This window comes from Triturus cristatus, chromosome 7 (genome assembly GCF_964204655.1).
Source record: "Triturus cristatus chromosome 7, aTriCri1.1, whole genome shotgun sequence".
Lineage (NCBI taxonomy): Eukaryota > Metazoa > Chordata > Amphibia > Caudata > Salamandridae > Triturus > Triturus cristatus.
The window spans coordinates 1760806624-1760825187 of record NC_140590.1 but is presented as its reverse complement, the minus strand read 5'-3'; the positions used below and the strand labels follow the sequence as shown (position 1 = coordinate 1760825187).

The window sequence follows — 18564 nt, the reverse complement described above, 5'->3', positions numbered from 1 at the left end:
CTCACCCTTACGGGTCTCAAGGCGCTGGGAACCGTCGTGGAAATTAGGTGAGCTATTGCCCAGAGTCGCATGGTGCTGAGCTGCCGCCGGAGCCAGGGATCGAACCATGAACCCTGTGCTCCGAAGTCAGCTACCCTGGGCGCTGCACCACACCTCTCCACCCTATATTAATCTTCTTTTGTTTAGTATCAAGCGTTTCTTTCATTTTCTCTAAAACGGCTCCGGTGGTATGAAGGGAGCGTCTTTTTGTTTCAGGGCCAACATTATCGGTACCGAGCTAGTTTCCCCTCCGGTTCCTATTTTGATCTGAAATGTTTTGAAACCGTATCCTCTTGACTCTGGACCGATCCAGAAGGCTTGCTTGTCTGTTTCAGTGCCAAGGAGCCTGTGAGAGGCTGTCACTCCCGTTTTTGCAAACAGTACGGTGATTTTACAATTTGTCTCGTGCACTTTCACCTTTATTTTAGAAAATATTGTTTGTCATTCTACGTGGTGAGCTGCATTTTGTCTCTTACCTGCAGGTGCTGGTGCTCTTTCCGCCCCGGTCCAACGCGGCAGTTAGTGCCGTTGCGCGGAGGGCGGGGGTAGGTTTGAGCCGCACTTCCGCTTCCCTGGGGGGGGGGGGGGCGAGGTCAGTGGTCTAGTCAGGGGAGGAGGGCTATAAATCACGCATGCATGAGCGGATGCGCTGCTGGCACGCCAAAGGCAAGCCCGTCTGCGACTGGACGGGACCCAGGGCCAGAACCCCTGCCCGGATGGGGGCAGCTTGCAGGTATACCTCTGAGCAACTTACTGCTTTATGCCCTCCTATTTCGGAGCAGTGTAAACATAGTATTTTGGCAGGGAACCGGTGGCATAAGTGCAGCCACTGCCCTTTTATGTCTGTGACCGGCCTGAAAACCAGAGATAGCAGCCAACTCTTGAACTGCTCTCTGATCAACTGCATATCTCTGCAGAAACAAACTTGAAATTTATGATTATCTGAGGGATGCCCAGCCGGACGTGCTATTCCTCACGGAGACCTGGCTAAATGAGTACTCTGCTCCTGATATTCTGGAATCCCTTCCTCAGTATTATGGTATTATCAGAATTGACCTTATGACCAATAGGGGCGGAGGAATCACCATTATACATAGGCTATCTATTCAGTGCACCTTAGAACCTACAGAGATTGAGGAGTGCGAAGCAGGGTTCTTTTCTATCATGGCGCCTTCAAATTGCTGTATAAAGGGGTTCCTGATTTATCGTCCCCCGCGGCCCCATACGTGTTTTGCACCCAGCCTGATTGAGCGAATAATGCAACCCGCTTTACGCTATGCCAAATTGCTGTTGGGGGGGAGGGGATCTGAATTTGCATTTTGATGATCCATCTAATTGTGCACAGGAGGTCTGCCAGGCATTGGCAGTTCACACCTGACGCTCAAATCAGAACTTCCTACTCACCAACTTGGCCATTTGTTAGACCCGATCTTTGCTTACTGGGATGCCTTACAAATTGAACCCCCGATCTCGGTTTTGTGTACTGATAATTTTGTGTCCCCTTTTGGGATCATGTTGCCCCAGTTTGATGTGCCATATAAAATGGGTACCTCAAAACCGCTGAGGAAATGGGCTACGTTTTCTACACCTAGCTTTAATATGGCCCTACAAAAGGGTGGGCCGCCTGGGGGCACTGATATTGTGTTTGCATGTGATGCACTCGATAAACGCATCCTGGAGGCACTGGATAGCACGGCTCCTTGGTCCTTGAGAGCACCGGGTAGGCAGCTTAAAAACGCTCCTTGGGTTAGCAATGAATTGCTAAATCAGCCTGTAAGCGTCTTGAGAGAGCTTGGAGGAGGAATTATGATGTACCTACTAAAACTGAATATAAATCTAGCCTAAAAAAATATGCTATGATTAGGAAAGCGCGGGCCACCTATTACAGCAACAGGATCGAGACAGTAAAAAGTTCTTTAGAAGAGTTCTCAGCTATTTTTAAAGAGATCACCTCGCTAGCAAGAGTAACAGCTCCTGACATTCGTTCAGTTGATTCTTGTAATAGGATATTGGATTTATTTGCGGAGAAGGTGGGAAAGATCTATGCCACTTTCCCTGATTCAGCACAACATGGATGCGTTAGCAGTAAGGGGGCATCCAGGATTCCACAGGCGGAATGCCTCTGACTTGTAGTCCCCAGTGGGGACATACTTAAAGAAGTAGCCCTCAGTATGAAGTACGGCTCACCTAGAGATCCGGCCTCTCCTCAGATCCTTAGTGGGAGTTTAGCTGTAATAGAGCCCTATATCAGACATCTTGTTGAGCTTTCGTTTTCATCAGGAGTTGTCCCTAAAAGATGGAAAGAGGCTATTGTCAGAAGGTGGTAAACATCCAACTGACTGCGCATATTATTCACCATAACCTTCTCCACCCTACACAATCTGGCTTCCGTGCCACTTATTATACTGAATCGGCTCTGCTCTTATCTACTGAAACCATCCGTAGACATAGAACAGACGGTTGCTCTAGTCCTTTTAGATCTCAGTGCCACATTCAACACTGGTGCCCATCACACGCTACTACAGCGCCTTAGAGAAGGAGGGGTGGTTGGTAGGACGATGGAATGGTTAAGTTCCTTCTTACTTGACCATAGTTTTCAGGTGTCACAGAAACCTTTCCTCTCTAAAAGCGTTAAGCTGGACCAAGGGGTCTCACAAGGCTCCATACTGAGCCCAACTCTCTTTAATCTCTACATTACCCCCCTGGCAGAGATTGTAGGGAAGTTTGGAGTCAGTGTGGTGTCATATGCTGATGACACACAGCTTGTGGTGACTCTTACTCAAGACTCTGAGGAGGCAGCATTAAACTTCTCAATGTGTCTTCAAGAGTTGGCGTCTTGGATGGCCTTTAATTGCCTTAAACTTAATGGCAATAAAACAGAGGTTCTAGTGATAGGTAAGGCCCCCTAGATCTGGTCCTCTGCTTGGTGGCCTCAAACCTGGGCCCAACTCCATCTCCTAAGGACCAGGTAAAGAACCTGGGGATGTGGCTGGACACAACTGTCTTTTGAGACTCATACCAGGCGAGTGACGGGAAATTGTGTTGGGGGTCCTGCGCACTCTCCGGAAGACCTTAGATGTACTCCCGGTGTCAGCAAGAAAAACGATGGTCCACGCCCTTGTGACATCTCGTTTGGACCACGGGAATGTTCTGTACCTAGGAGCTAACATTAAATGTGTTCAGAGACTCCAGCGCATCCAGAATGCGGCTGCGGGTCTCGTTTTAATGATCCAGAGGAGAACCTCATCCAGTAACGCCCTGGCTTCCCTGCATTGGCTCCCGGTGAGGGAACGTGTTCTGTTTAAAGCTATGTGTGTCAGTCATCGTATTATGCAGAAGAAGGGCCCCTCCTATCTGCATGACCTTCTTACTCCGTATGTTCCTACGCGGGGCTTAAGATCTAGTGGGATGGGTCCGGTCAGCATCCTGATTATCAGGAGAACCAGGATGGGCGGGCGCTCCTTTAGCTTTTTAGCAGCTTCTCATTGGAATAAGCTTCCGATAGAGCTCCGGCTGGAATCATCGGAGGCTATTTTCCTTAAAAAGCTCAAGACGTGGCTTTTTCCATCTGGTAACTCTACTGTCTGACATCTCTCTGCTCTATCCTCTGCCTGGAACGGGCTCTTGTCGCAGCGCGGGGACGCACTAGCTAGTGCAGCCATGCGCTTTATAAATTTGATTTGAGTGCTGAGCCCGAGGGTGGGGCGTTGGAAGCAGTCTCTCGGCGCCAACCATGGCCAAGAGGCAGTGATGGCCCGAAGCATTTTGTATGGTGGAAGGAATTTTGAGAGGCAAAGGGGCTTTATTACTCAGTCCCCTGTCCCACTGGTAATTATTCAGACTCCAACTCTATTTCCAGTTCTGAGTCCGATTCTTGAATATGGAAGGCTGCCTCCTCTTCTGCTGCTTACGCCTCCATTTCCTCTTGCTCTGTATCTTCTCCGAAGATATCCGGGGTATTTTCAATATTCTGCTGCTGCATGTACCTTCATGGAGCCCAACGGTCCTGCAAAGTCTTTTTCGATTGGAATGATCGATAAGCATCGCAGTTCTCTTCTTTGTGCTCTGGTGAGAGACACAAGTTGCAGACTTTATGCAGGTCGGTGTGCGGAGTGCACCGAGGACCGAATTGAAACGGAGTCCGTTCCATCAGCAGAATTTTGGGTTGTACGTAACGGAGTGTAAGTCAACCAACACGGCTTGGCACGAAGGCCGCCAACGATGTCTTCGATACCAAAGACAGAGTTTTCAGATTTTTTTCACCACGCAGAAAATGGTGAAACGCGGACGAAACAATACCGACGAGGGTACAGTGGATTGCGCACCAAGGGGATCCCAAAGAATGATCTCGAGCCAGAACGCCGCAACCCACGTCCAAACCAGTTTGCAGAAAGAAAACAATCTAACAATGGAGTAGATGCCCATGCGCACTATCACCGAAAGGAGTCGCCGCCTTACCTCGTGACTGGAAAAGAGTTCTTCGAAGATAAACAACTTGCAAACATCAGGACCCAACACTAGATGGCAGGAGTATGCCAAGCATGTGTATCTACAGCATAAATGCCTTGAACTCGAAATTTAAGGGCGTTACTGGTGTTGGAGGGCAGTAGTCAATGGCTGCTGTCCCTTAGTGTGATTACATCCTCCAGGTGTCCCTTTGGGAACATGGGCACAGCCCTATTCCTATTGAGCCTATTCTCCAAAGCAAGATGGAGCATTTTCAGCCAGGGTGAGCACTCCTCCTCTGATTACTAATTTTCCCGCCTGTCCTACTGCCAAAAGTGGGTCCAGGACAGGGGGGCGGACATCTCCACTAGTTGGAGCTGCACAAATCAGCATGACACCCGGTGGGAGCCTTTTCGGCTCGCCACCAACTGTTGCTGTTCCTGCCTGGGGGAGGTGTGAACCACCTCCACCCAGAGTAGGCTTGGTTTCTGACCTCCGAGAGCACAAAGGCTCTCACCCCATGAGGAAAGAAACCTGCCTGGTGGTGGTCTGGCTGGCAGGGACCAGTCAGCCAATACACTAGACTGTGGTCGTTTTTCAGGGGGCATCTTTAAGATGCCCACTGAGCGAATTTTATAATAAATCCAACACTGGCATCCGTGCAGGTTTATTATGCTGAAATGTTTTGTACCAAACATCTAAGGTTTCAGTAACTCCATCATGGAGTTGTGGCGTTCATGATGACAAACTCCCAGCCCATGTACTCCATATGGCTTCACTGCACTTACAATGTCTGTGAATGGCACAAACACTGTAGGGGCATATTGCTCACCCAGCTATGCCCTCACCTGTGGTATAGTGCACCCTGCCCTCGGGCAATGAGGCATGCTCGAGAGGTCACTTAACTATGCCACAGTCAGGGTTCGTGGGCATGGCACACAGAGGTGTATGCCATGTCGACTCTTTGGGTTGGTCTGCACCACAATATGCAGCCTGCAATGGCAGTGTGTGGGTGTTAAGGTGAGGGGGTCTCTGAGGGTGGCTCAATACATGCTGCAGCCCTCAGATGCCCTCTCTGGTCACTAGACCCTTGGTACCAGGGGTACCTCTTACAAGGGACTTACAGGTGGCCCAGAGGTGTGCAAATTGTGGAGACAAATTTACAATTTTGGGAAAAACACAGGCCCTGGGAACCTGATTTTCAGGGAGCCAGGGTACACTTTAGTCAAGTTAGCATCAGTTATCAGGCAAAATGTTAGAAGGTACCAAAGCAAAAAGGGGCACTTTCCTACACCCCCCCCCCCTCCATGAAAAAGGATGAGATTAACTTTTCCCAAGAGAGTCTTCATTGTCTAAGTGGAAGAACCGGGAAAGTCCACCTGCATTGGCCTGGGCAGTCCCAGGTCTGTGTTTCACTGTAAGGCCCATTCCCTGTAGGGAGACAGACTACCTCAAAAGTTATGGGTTTTCACCTTTCATTTGCATTAGCCATCTGAGAGGTCTGTGTTCAGTTTGAATAAGGAATCGAGTACAGAACAATTATGGTCTCAACTTCTTCTGGAACCAAATCACAGCAAAGGACTTTCTCTCAATGGCACTCCAACACTGTTCCCTGGGGAGTAACCTCAACGGAGCCCGGAGGACAGTCCTTCTTGGTATCCGGAAATGTGGTTTGTGCCTGCCGACTGCAGGAGACTAGTACCTCTAGTCCTAGGGAGTCCTGGTGAAGTCTTTTGGTTGCAGAGGGGTTCAACTTCATTTTCGACCCGGTCTCTGGTCCGGGACAAGTTATCACTTATCAGCAGCCTTTAGAACAATCTCATGATTGCTTTTTGAAGACTCCAAACTCTCTCTCTCGGTTTTGGTAATATTTGTACTTGATGTATTTCCTGTTCTTAAGTCCTTAGTCTCCAAGTACTATCTGCTCATAGGCCAGAATTTTATATGTGACTAGGTGAGCTGCCGGGTTAAACTTGGACCGAGTTCTAAAATTGGTGGCTGCATTATGTAATCTAGGAGATGGATTATTAGCAAAGTAATACCTTAGTCGTATTTTTCTAAAGAACTGCTGTAATTAAACCTTAACATTAAAAGAGTTAGGGGGTGTTTTGGGAACAGAGGAAAGGCCCTTTCATAAGACATCTTTCTCAGATTCAGTAAGAGTATGGCTCGAGAGATTAATAATGGAATCTGAATGGTCATACAATGAGTGTAACTGTAAGTTGTCATCATACTGTGGAGTTAGTATGGATGATGATTGTGTACTTACCATCTGTAGGTTTGTCTCCGGGTTTCAATCTCCCCATGGGTCTCTTGTCGGTAAAACCAGACCCTCATGTTCCCTCTCTAAACGTTCCCTCTGTTCCAACCTCTGGGTCTGCCCCAATTCTGATCCTTACCCCGAACCCTGTTGGGCATCCATGAACTGTCCCCTAAAATAAGTCGAGTTGCTGTTTGGGTCTTGATAAGAGGCACCTTGGTTGTAAGTACGATTAGTGTTGCTATTGCCTGTTCATTCTGTGTCACTCTCAGAACCACTTCCCATTGTAGAATCCAAGAAAGTGGCAAACCCTCTAGGGCCTTGTCTGCCCCTATTTGTGAAGTAACTCTGGCTATCCTGCTGGTAATAGTCTTTGGATAGATAAGGGTACATAACCTTCTTGTCGTATGCTCTATCTCTGGCCATTTTATCTAATTTCCTGGTTTGTGTGAAAGCATTGCACTCAGATTGTTTTCTCTGCACGTTGCAGGGCTTCTTTTAAATTCCCTAATGCTTTGTCATCAATGATTTTTTTTTCAGATCAGCTTTTTAACATACTCAAGGGCAGTCTCTACTCCAAGTACCATCCAATGCCTTGAGCAAATGTTGGCTACAAAATGAAAGCCTTCCCAAAATTTCGGGATGTCAACAAAAACTGATGGTTCGTTTGTGCCTTGGAGTCATTCAGGGATAATATTAGATTGTAGGTACTTGGTTAAGAGATGACAATTTAATCTAGACCGTACCAGTTTTTTCTCTAATCTTTCCAATTTAGATAGTTTCTCATTAAGAGTAGTGTCCATAGATGTTCCAAATCCTAGGAAACAATTGTTTTCCTGATCTTGAATGAGTTTATTGATCTGTTCCTCACTGCATGAATGTCTTTCTGACATGGTTATAATACTCAAATATATATCAATATATACACACACAATCAATGTAAATGCAAAAAATCCTCGCAGGTAACTACTTGCCCTGGTAGACCATAAAGTCAATGGGATAACCCTGTGTCCCTCAGAACCTGAGTGATGTTGATCTATTCTACAATGTGCTCTGTTGCGTGAAGAAACTTCTTAAACGGACTTACAAATGACTAACAACCCTTATTACTCAGTCTAAATATAGATCTGGACACACAACTCTAACTAAACTTAGGCGGATGTCTTGTACATTTGTGTTGTCTATGTATTATTGTAATCTGTCAGTCTATAACTGTTATAAAATTGTGTTGCACTACATGTCACATCAGTCATTGATTTTTGTTGGTTTGTTCATTTTATGTATGACAGCCTAACTTACCAAATAAAATATACATATGAAAGTTGAACTACGTTCATATTGTGGTGTGTCCAGATCTATATTTAGACTGAGTAATAAGGGTTGTTAATCATTTGTCAGTCCGTTTAAGTAGTTTATTCACCCAACAGAACGCATTGTAGAATATATCAATATCACCCAGGCTCTGAGGGACCTGTTACCCTATTGTCTTTAATAGTTCTTATCAGAATTTTTATCATCGCCCCTCAAGCTCTTTTAGATGAGTGTTTGGGAACTTAACTTGAGGCGAGGGGCCTATTTCAGTCAATTTGAAGCAGCTGGAAGGATTCACAAAGCTGGAGTACAAGTAAAACAAAGTGCCACATTAATGTTGCAAGATGTCCATGTTTATGCTGCATAATTTTCAAATCTATGCCGCAATATCCTGGGGGGTCTGCCTGGAAGCCCATGTGCCACTTGTATTAACCAGCAGTGCATCCAGTCCTCTGTCCAGTGACTAGCCCTTCCAGGCTCCCATTCGCAGACTTGTTATATTGTATTTCAAATATGTATTAGTGTCTACGCCCTTTAGCTGGATTGAATCCGTGCCAATCGGAAACTTGCGTAAAATTGAAATCTGAAAATATTTTCTTTATATTGTAGGTTTGCGGTTGAAGATTTCTCGGAATGTGCTTATCTGAGTCACAAGAGAGTTAAGAGTGCGGAATGTTACGTCAAGCACAAGTGGATCTGCACCAAATAGTCCGCATATGAACGTAAGCGCAAAAAAGATCCTTCATTTTACAGCACTTTAATTAGTGACATTGAGAGAATGTTGCACACACTTATCCACAGTGATTTGTGACTCTGCCCTTCCCAAAAGCTGCCTTTGGAGATAATTTGCACTGTGCTGATGGCACCCCACAAAGTTGTGATAAATGTGCTGCTGTTCATGTGTATACTAATTTATATTGCTGCATTACAGTGTCCGTCGACTGATAACTGTGAAGTGAGTTTTTAATCATTTTCTGTGAACTCCGCCGATGGCGGGGTGATGGACTGCGGTTATTTAACCCACTTGGAGGGGTGGTTATGTTATGTTATGTTAGAAAAGTGTCCCGGCGCGGGAGCCAAATAGCAAAAGAGGAAAGAATGCTTATGAACCACCGAGAACTCCTGCCCAAAGGGCATTTAGTGGAAGAGTAAAGTTTTTGATTGTTTTTTTAAATAGCCTAGGATTATCCATGTTCCGTAACTCAAAGGGCAGGGTGTTCCAATCTCTGGCTGCTTTCACCGAGAGAGAGCAGCCACCTAGCCTCATCAGACGGAACCTAGGGATCGCCGCGAGGCATTGACCCTTCGAGCGAAGCTGCCGGGAAGGCTCATAAAACGCAAAACGCCTTCCGAGGTAGACAGGCCCAGTCTGATAGAGAGCACCATGTACCAACACCAAGGCCTTAACTTAAACCGAACTCGCTGTTCAACCGGGAGCCAGTGGAGTGTACGAAGGTTCTGGCTGGCACTGGATCTAACTGGCAAGCCCAATAAGGTTCTAGCCGTCGCATTCTGTACGATCTGTAACCTTTTCAATTGGTAGGCCGGAAGTCCAAGATACAATGCATTGGCATAATCCAGCCTGGACAGAATAATTGCCCGTGTAACCATTTCCTTGGCATCTTTAGGAAGTAGCGGCAGGAACTTCTTAAGTCGTTTGAGCATCTCAAAACACAACCCCGCTAGTTTGCTGATCTGGGTGTTGAATCTCAAATCCTGGCCAAACCAGATCCCCAGGTTTTTTGCTGGACAGCCAGAGGCATTCGGAAGAGGAAAGCCAACAGGCCAAATCTCTTCCCTAAAATTAGAAGGAAAGGCCCCATAAAGAAGCACTTCAGATTTCTCCTTGTTGCACTTTAATTGGGCCTTCGCTAACCATTTAAAAACCTCTGCAAGGCATGTCCTGGCAGTAGTAGGAGAGAAATCCATTTTACTCCATGTAAAGAGGAGCTGGGTATCATCAGCGTAGACTATAATTTTCGCACCCAGCTCCTCAGCTAAATAAACCAAGGGAGTCATGTAAACACTAAAAAGAAGAGGGCTAAGTGTAGAACCCTGCGGGACCCCCGTATCCAAGGTGTGCGGGGTCGAAGAAAAAGGCGGCAACCACACTTGTTGCGATCTATTGTCAAGGAATGATTCGATCCATTTCCATACCTGCCCTGAGATGCCAATATGGGACAACCGTGCCAAAAGTTGTTGGTGTGGCACGGTGTCAAATGCAGCCGAAAGATCTAAAAGCACAAGTGCTGCTTTGCTGCCCGCATCCAGGCAGTCTCTAATCGCCTCAGTCACCTCAATCAGAGCTGTCTCGGTGCTATGAGCAGCTCTAAAACCTGACTGGGCAGGGTGGAGAGCCCCAGAGGTCTCAACAAACTCAGAGTTGTTTATGGGCAGCTTTCTCACAGATCTTAGCCACAGCCGGAAGGAGGGAAATGGGACGATAGCTGGCAGGACATACGGGATCAAGGGAGGGTTTTTTCAGTAATGGAAGGAGCTTAGCTTGCTTCCACTCAAATGGAATCGTGGCGGTCTGAAGAGAGATTCACCATATTGTTAATTTCCGGGTTAACTGTATCAGCCACCGCTGCTAGAAGCCTAGCATGGCAAGGATCAGTAGGGGAGCCTGACTTCAGCGATTTAAGTATCGACAGTGTCGGAGAGGGATATAACCGCGAATGTGGTCAAAAAAGGACCAACCATGGTTGCCTTAGCCCCCATGGGAAACGATTGTGTCACCAGAGGCTGGCTAGAGGGCCCCAAACTATCCTGAATGGATTTAATTGTATTGCAGAAAAAAGCTGAGTTTTTCACACCAGTCATTCGAGCCTGGTAGGGGCCTGTGTTCAGCTCTAGGATTCAGAAAACTCTGCATGATTGAGAATTTCTTTAGAGTTGTTTTTAGATTGTGCAATGCGCTCCGCAAAGTAAACCCCCTTGGCCGTCTTTACCATAGCGTAGTATACTTTCTGAGCTTTTCTAAGAGCTAATTTAGCTGGGGGACTATACGCCTGTCTCCAAGTCCGTTCGAACGTTTTACAGACAGATTTTTGCAATTTAAGTTCATTGGAGAACCAAGGTTGGGATGGCAACTTTCTAGCTCTTTTACGATCAGGTGGAACGACAAATTTCTCCGCTGCAGCTGACAGCCATAGCTTAAATCCATCTACAGCTTCGGAAAGATTCCCTGGCAAATCCAACCGGGTGTCATCTAAAATCTTCCGAAATACCGAGGGTTCGATACGAGGGGGCGGTCTGCCCACTAGTACATATGAGGGAACGGAGGACGATTGAGTAGACCAAGAAAAATAAATTAAAAATTGATCCGTCCAAGTAACAGGAAAAGGATCAGACACTAGTAAAGGGAAGTTAGAACAAATCCCATCTATAATATGCCCTCCACTGTGTGTAGGGGATTTGATCCACTGAGTTAATTGGGCAAAGTCCAATGATTCTAAAAAGGAAAGTGTCTCAGGAGCTTCCTTACAATCGAGGTGAATATTAAAATCACCCAGCAAAATGTAGTTAGAATATTTTAGGGATCTCTGCAACAACTTCATCCAGCATCTTAAGAAATGAGCTGAACGATAGATTAGTGTGCCTCCCAGCAAAAAGTGAGGGGAAATAGAGAGGGAAAATCAAAAGCTGCACTTTCCACCACTTCCTGACAATTCAACTGTGTAAAAACCCAACATTCTCTATAGACAACCGCAACCCCTCCCCCCTTCCTAATTTTCGGTCCATCCTGGCAATTTTAAAGCCCGTAGGGATGGCTAGGGAGATAGTCGGGGCAGAAAACTCATTAAGCCAGGTTTCGGTAATAAATAAAGATCAAGCCGATTATCCACCAAAAGCTCAAATATATCCAATGCATGCTTAACCATGGAGCGAGCATTGATCAGGGCAGCATTAATAGTATGTACAGTCAAAGGGGGAGGAGAAATACTCAAGGGAAGGCTAAGGAAGTGCCCTACAGGCCCGAAACCAAACTTACAGCAGGTGCAGATCTTTTCAATATTATCCAGCACCGACCACACATGACATCTAATCAGGGACTCACCAATAAGACCTAATTCTTCTCTATTCCACACCCTGCACACAGCATGCCCCAGGGCCGCACCACGCGTCCTGACAGCGACCAAGGCGCAGACGGGCTTGCCTTAGACACGCCTTCGTGGTCAAAAAGCGAGGGTGGTCTGCCCATCCCTGCCATCCTTTGTCCTGCTCTGATGGGTGAGAAAATTGCAGGTGCACCAGATGTGCCAAAGGTATCTTGGAAGACAACAACTCATCTGGATTTGACCGCTCTACAGTGGCTGCTTGTCCTGAAGTGTGATTCGCCTAAAACAAAAATGCACTTTGCCACGATGGGGCCCTCATTGAAGTTTGGCGCCAACTTTGAATCTGAGTGCTGAGCCGGAGTGCTGAGCTGGAGTACAACTGCCTAAGTACTCGTTCTAAGCTGGCCCAATGGTTTACCCAGTGTTCATCTTTTACTCCACAATCCTGAGCACACCTGTGGAGACGAAGGCTGGGGTCAGAGGTAAATCTTTGGGTTCCTGTATCGTGGACTTTAGCACATGCTCCCGGAGGTGACAGTATCCTTTGCTGCTGCAGCTGAAAAAGTTCAGCAGCTGGACTGCTGTGTCTGGAGGGTCGGCCTTCTACACCCAGTGCACGTTTAACATTTGAGTGTCCGCTTGAGGAGGATAGATCTTTTTCACTGCACTCTCACTGGAAGCCTGCAGACTGCGGCCACCCTGAACAGAGGTCTCCCTGGTGAGTGACTGATGCCAGAGTGAGACCCTGGTGTGCTTCACCCCCTCCCTGTTGTCTGAAATCTTCAGCAGCGCGTGGGTTAACTTAAGTGACTTCACCCCGGAGCCTCTCTTCAGTGATGTTAATACCAGAGGTGCTGAACCCAAGATCTACGCTGCAGCACCGCTGAGGGGAACCTTACCTGCTTGTCGGAGTCAGGGTGCACGAGAGCCCGCTTCCCCTGAATGTGACATTAAATCTACTCAGACTGTGACGGCCTTCTTTCCCACAACTGGTATTAACAGACTGTGACGTTGCACCGAGCTGCTCACGGGGCTGTGAGAAGCCGTGTGACAAGTGTATTCAAAAGAGCCGGATGTAGCCCTGCTCTCTGGTGTTAATTCTGCTGGTGTGTTCTTTGCTTAAAACACACAACCCTGAGACTCCTGTAGGGAGTGTTTGAACTGCTCTTTTTGCCTGCCTGCACTAGAGGAGTCAGTGGACTACAGAGCCCAGGTGGAATCACTGCAGGAGCCGACTCATCTTCGCGTCAGCTGGCACATAAAGGCTGCTCTCGCCTCCAGCAGTCTTACTTCAGATACTTCCTTTTGCATATTACTGTTTCCCTTTTGTTCCCATCTTTTGATGACATCTATGTATACTAGAATATTACAGCTGCTCTGACTCAATGTTAGAATTTGGTGATGATTTGAGAGATGAGCCTGAGGCAGTTGGGTAGATGAGCTGTTTAACCTATCGCCTACAAAAAAAATACCAAGAAGAAACCATCACTTTCTCCTGTCATCATTCAGAAGATCCACCATTTAACATATATCGGTGAAGGAAGTATCCATTGATGGTTCGGGCATCATGGCCATACGGATTACCATGGAGCATGGACCTGATGTCCTGATCTACAATGTCTATTCAAGAGGCCAGCCGGATGGTAGGGGTTCAAGTGTGGTTACTGCCCTCGATGGCCACCTGGGATCCTCTAGGGGCAGTTGTAATTTGATTATCGCTGGTGATTTTAATTGTAGTTTTGAGCCTCTGGACTATGAGGATGGAAATCTTAGCGCACAGGAAGACTCACAGTGGAACATCCCACAACTAGAACTCTGTCCCATTAAAAAATGGACAGAGGCTGCTCTACAGTAAAGGGGCTATGTCTGGAAAGGGAGTCTGAGGGCAGCTAACGGACGTACGCAGTCAGATAAGAAGGGGCTCATACATTTGATAATGGCTCTACTATTAGCCGCATAGATTATATCCTCATCAACGTAGAATGCTGGTCATCTTTTTTGGACATGGAGGTGCAGGTACGGACCGAAAGTGATCATGATCCGTTGGTCCTTCATGTGCAAGCTCCTGCTTTTTTCTTACATCCTAAAACTAGGGCAGTCGAATATGGTACGGCTGAGGTCATGCTTACCAATGACTTGATGAGAGTTCAATGGCCCAGGATCATTGAAAACGAGGGAGCAATTGGACCAAATGAAAGAATTGGCTGCTTGTGCGACTACTACACTTAACTGTCATTCCCAGAAGGATATTAATTTTATTTTTCCCCAGGTCCATAATGACTTGTTTAAGCAACTGAAACCTTTTTTTATTAAAAGTAGTAAACCTATGAATAAAACTTGTGTAAAGGCGGCTTCTTGGTACAATAGCTCATGTAGACAGGCCTATAAGACCTTATCCAGGGCTATTAGATCTAAAGACATGGGCGATATCAAAAAGGCTAGAGCAATGTACAAGAAAGCCCAGCAACAAGCAAAAAAGGAGTGGGACGAGAACCGCTGTCAAGATTTGACCTCAGCCAGCAAGGAGAAAAATATGGTCCAATTCTGGAAGCTTTTAAAATGGGGCAGTGGAGTATTAGATCAGACACCAACAAATCATGTTGCCCCAGAGCACTGGGTTTTACACTGAGCTCAGTTCACTGCCAATAGTGGTAGTGATGATATTCCCTCATGGTCTATTCCAACAACCACTCTGTGCTTTTACCAGCTCAGTGTTAAAATCGATCCCAAGAGGCAGGGCCTCGGGCCCTGATTGTTTACCCGCTGACTTGTTTGTTTATGATAAAGATCATTGGGTATCTTATATAAAGTTACTGGCTAACGCTATTTCCAGTGGTGCTCCTACTTCTGAAACGTGGTCAGGTGCCGAAATCATACTAATTTATAAAAAGGGTGACCGCCCGCTACCAGGCAACTATCGACCAATAAGTCTTATTGATTCAATTCAGAAGATAGTTGCCAGGCTTGTTCTTGGCAGAATTCAGACCTGGATAGACGAGACAGATATTTTAACTCCTCTTCAGGCGGGGTTTCGGCCACACACAAGCACCCTTGACCAGGTTTTTAGATTTGTGCTCATCTTCTGGCGGGTGGTTATTATAGGAGGGGGTGCAATTTATGCGGCTTTTATTGATTTAAAATCCGCTTTTGATTTAGTTCCCCGTACGAAAATGTAGAACGCCTTTGTGGATGGGGGATGCCACTGGAATTGGTTGCTATTTGGTAAAATTACACCGCTCAAATTATACTCAGGTTGGCTGGGGAAAGCAGGGAAATGTTTGAGAGGTTTCCGGTTTCTAAAGGTACGCCAGGGGTGCGTATTAGCCCCAACCCTGTTCTCTTTGTTTATAAACAGGGTAGTCCAGTATTTTTCCACTCACCCCACAGATGCCCCAGTGTTGGCTGGTATGAAGATACCGCTGCTCTTGTTTGCGGACGACACCCTGATCATATCAAAGACTCGACAGGGCTTGCAAACCGCCTGGTCCTGCTTTGAGGTGTTCTACCACGAACTAGTGGTAAACGTGGAGAAAACGAAGTTGATGGTGCTCCACAGATCTAAAGTTATAACGGGGAGAGTATATATGAATAACGTCCCCCTGGAACAGACCAATGTTTTTACTTACTTGGGCATAGCATTGGGCAGGAAATTAAGTTGGAAGCCGCAGATCGACATGCTGGCTCTAAAATTCGCACAATAAGCTGGTGTATTGACCAAAGAGTTGAGGCATTCTCAGACTAAACCCATTGTCCCCTCTCTCAGGATTTATAACTCTAAAATCAGCACCTCAATCTTGTATGGTGCGGAACTTTGGTATTTTGAGGATTTGACCTCACTGGTAATAGCTCAAAATAAATTTGTTAGAACATTAACTGGTCTCCCGCAATCAACTCCACTCTTGCCACTCTATTTTGACTTGGGTTGTTATAGTATTGAGGACTCTGCACGCTTCAGACCTATAGCATTTTGGAGAAGGCTCTGGGCTACTCCAGAGCTTTCTGTATGCTAAGGCTCTTCTTGAAGTTCGGGGGTTGGGCCTCACATATAAGATTTCTTGGTTTAAAAACCTCAAAACAACCCTGGTTAATATGGGGATGAGCTCTTTGTGGGATGATCCAGCAGCTAATTTATTTCCATCTAAGAAAAACTTTAAGGAAGCGTATTGGAACATGGTTAAAATCAAGCGGTTTTCATCTATCATGAGGCCCACCCTCACTAAAGAATTCCTGGAGATCAAGTTCGAGACCAAGCTGGAAACCTAGTGGCACCTTATCACCAGGCCAATAGATAGGAAACAGTATCACCAGTTTAGGGTGGGCTCGCTTCCTATAAGATCATTTACCAGTAGCTGGCATCCGCCAACGGATGATAAATGCATTATATGCCCAACGGAAATTGAGACAATAGCGCACATCATGTTTGTATGCCCAGCCTACAATTTACCTAGGATCAAATGGCTCAAACCCATTTGTAGCGAGATGGGTACAAGATTAGCGATGGAGGCATTAAGGATCCTTAGGACAGACACCAAAGATCTGATAGTGGTCGCAGTAGCAAAATCTTTGAGCTGGATGTGGTTTATTCGCACAAACAAGATGAGGGCATATTATTCATGCTAGTTTTACTCCTGAGGGCTGAGGGGACATAGAAAGGGTATGTCGATAAAACTATCTGCCTATGTGATTTTGTCAATTTAAGAGCTGATTACTAGCTGACCCTTAATCTATAATAGGCCCTTATAATACGGACTGACAAATGTAAATAACTGTCCTGTTAGAGCTCTAGTGTATTGTATATTTTTTACGTTTTTTTAATCGTTTTTCAATATTTTTATAACATTTTGATACTTTATGCATTGTTATATAATATATTTGTAAATATATTCGTGGTTTTTACAAAAGTAAAATCGATTGTAGATTCCATATTATAATCCAATTGATGTATTTTGTCTTATGATTTTGTAAATCGAAATAAAGACTGTATTGACTGTACATATGGCAAAGTTGATAAAATCATATATACTATTGTGATCACCCTGCATAACCAAATATTGGGTAAAATATATTATAATAAATCGTTGCTCTGGTAGACTACTAGGTGAAGACTATTTATAGAACCTTCATTAAGGTCAACAAAGTTGTTCTTTAAAACAGGACACTATTAAAAAACAGCATGACTGAAGGTCCTCTAGATAAATAGGTATGTTCTGAAATCAGACACTAAATTGAATCAAGACAGTATGAATGAATTTCCACTTGAGTATCATTTATGTATTAAGTATACACTGAACCAAAAAAACGTAATCTAGGTCCACACGATTAAGGATTGTATTTAATTGTTTTATCATTTATTTTTAGATATTTGGTCTGTTATTATGGATTACCATTTTTTAATTAAGTCCTGCTGAAGGTGCAGAAGAACAATAAAAGACACCGAAACACGTCGACCCTTAGACAGATAAACATTGTTTTTGAGTTGATACTTGGACAAAGACTGTATTGTTTAACTATTTTTATGTGCATCATATGAAAAAGGATAATACACATTGTGAAATGAGTATACATAAATTTTAGTGAAATGTTTATAAAGTTCCCCTGTGGTCAAAAGTTGATTGACTTACTGTATAGTAAAACGTTTGAGATATTGTTTTTTATATTGTGTACAAGATTGATGTAAAAAATGTATTATCTATTTTTTAAGATATCCACTCAGATATAACAATGTAGAATAAAGAGATTTTTTATTAAAGTAAAAACGTGTTATGATACTTAAATACTAGGGATTTCCTTTTGGTTCAGTGATAAATTAAAGTGGTACTTTGAATGCATGTTGACACAAAAGAGAATTTCTCGTGTGAATAGAGTTTAGAGTAATCACAGCGGTGCAGAGTAAAGCTCATGTGAGGCTATACTGTAAAACATATAGAAGAGTACATTTGTTCCTAAATATAGTGTTTTTTCTATAAAAAAAATGTAAAGTTACATTTAGTAGACATTCTCTTATGAGTAGTGTATGTTTGGGGGTATATGCTAATGCAAGGAGGGACTAAGATGAAAATGTAGATTGTAAGGACTAGATTTACAAAAATCTCACCCATCGCAGCACAGCACCCAAAGTTGCTGTGTTGCATCAGAGGGAGAGAACAGGACAGATATGACCCTCTCCTCCTGGTGCCATCGCACAATCAGGCTGTCAAGCACCATGCAGACACCTTTGCACCATAGTGCAAGGTTGTCTGCATGAGTCAAGCATAGATTTTGTACTAGAATGGTACTATGTTTACTCTAATTTCTCACATTGTGTGCTGTGCAGTTCAGCACACATGCAAAGTGGGAAACGTCAGGACAAATAGAGGCATTTATTCTTTTTAACACCTGCTTCAAAGTGGTGTTATTGTTTGGTGCAAAACCCTTTCTAATATTGTAAGTAGGTAGGGTTTTGCATCA

General features: G+C 45.0%; 1 protein-coding gene across 1 annotated transcript in view; it reads left to right on the top strand.

The window, feature by feature from the left end:
• The window catches only part of LOC146813015 (C-type lectin domain family 2 member B-like), a 189380-nt gene extending 171507 nt beyond the window's left edge, over positions 1 to 17873 (top strand). Inside the window, exons 5-6 of the mRNA XM_085620042.1 lie at positions 8666 to 8778; positions 17476 to 17873. Coding sequence (XP_085476168.1) covers positions 8666 to 8765 — 100 coding nt within the window. The 3' untranslated portion in view covers positions 8766 to 8778; positions 17476 to 17873. The remainder of the gene's footprint in view (positions 1 to 8665; positions 8779 to 17475) is intronic.
• Positions 17874 to 18564: the final 691 nt, after the last annotated feature.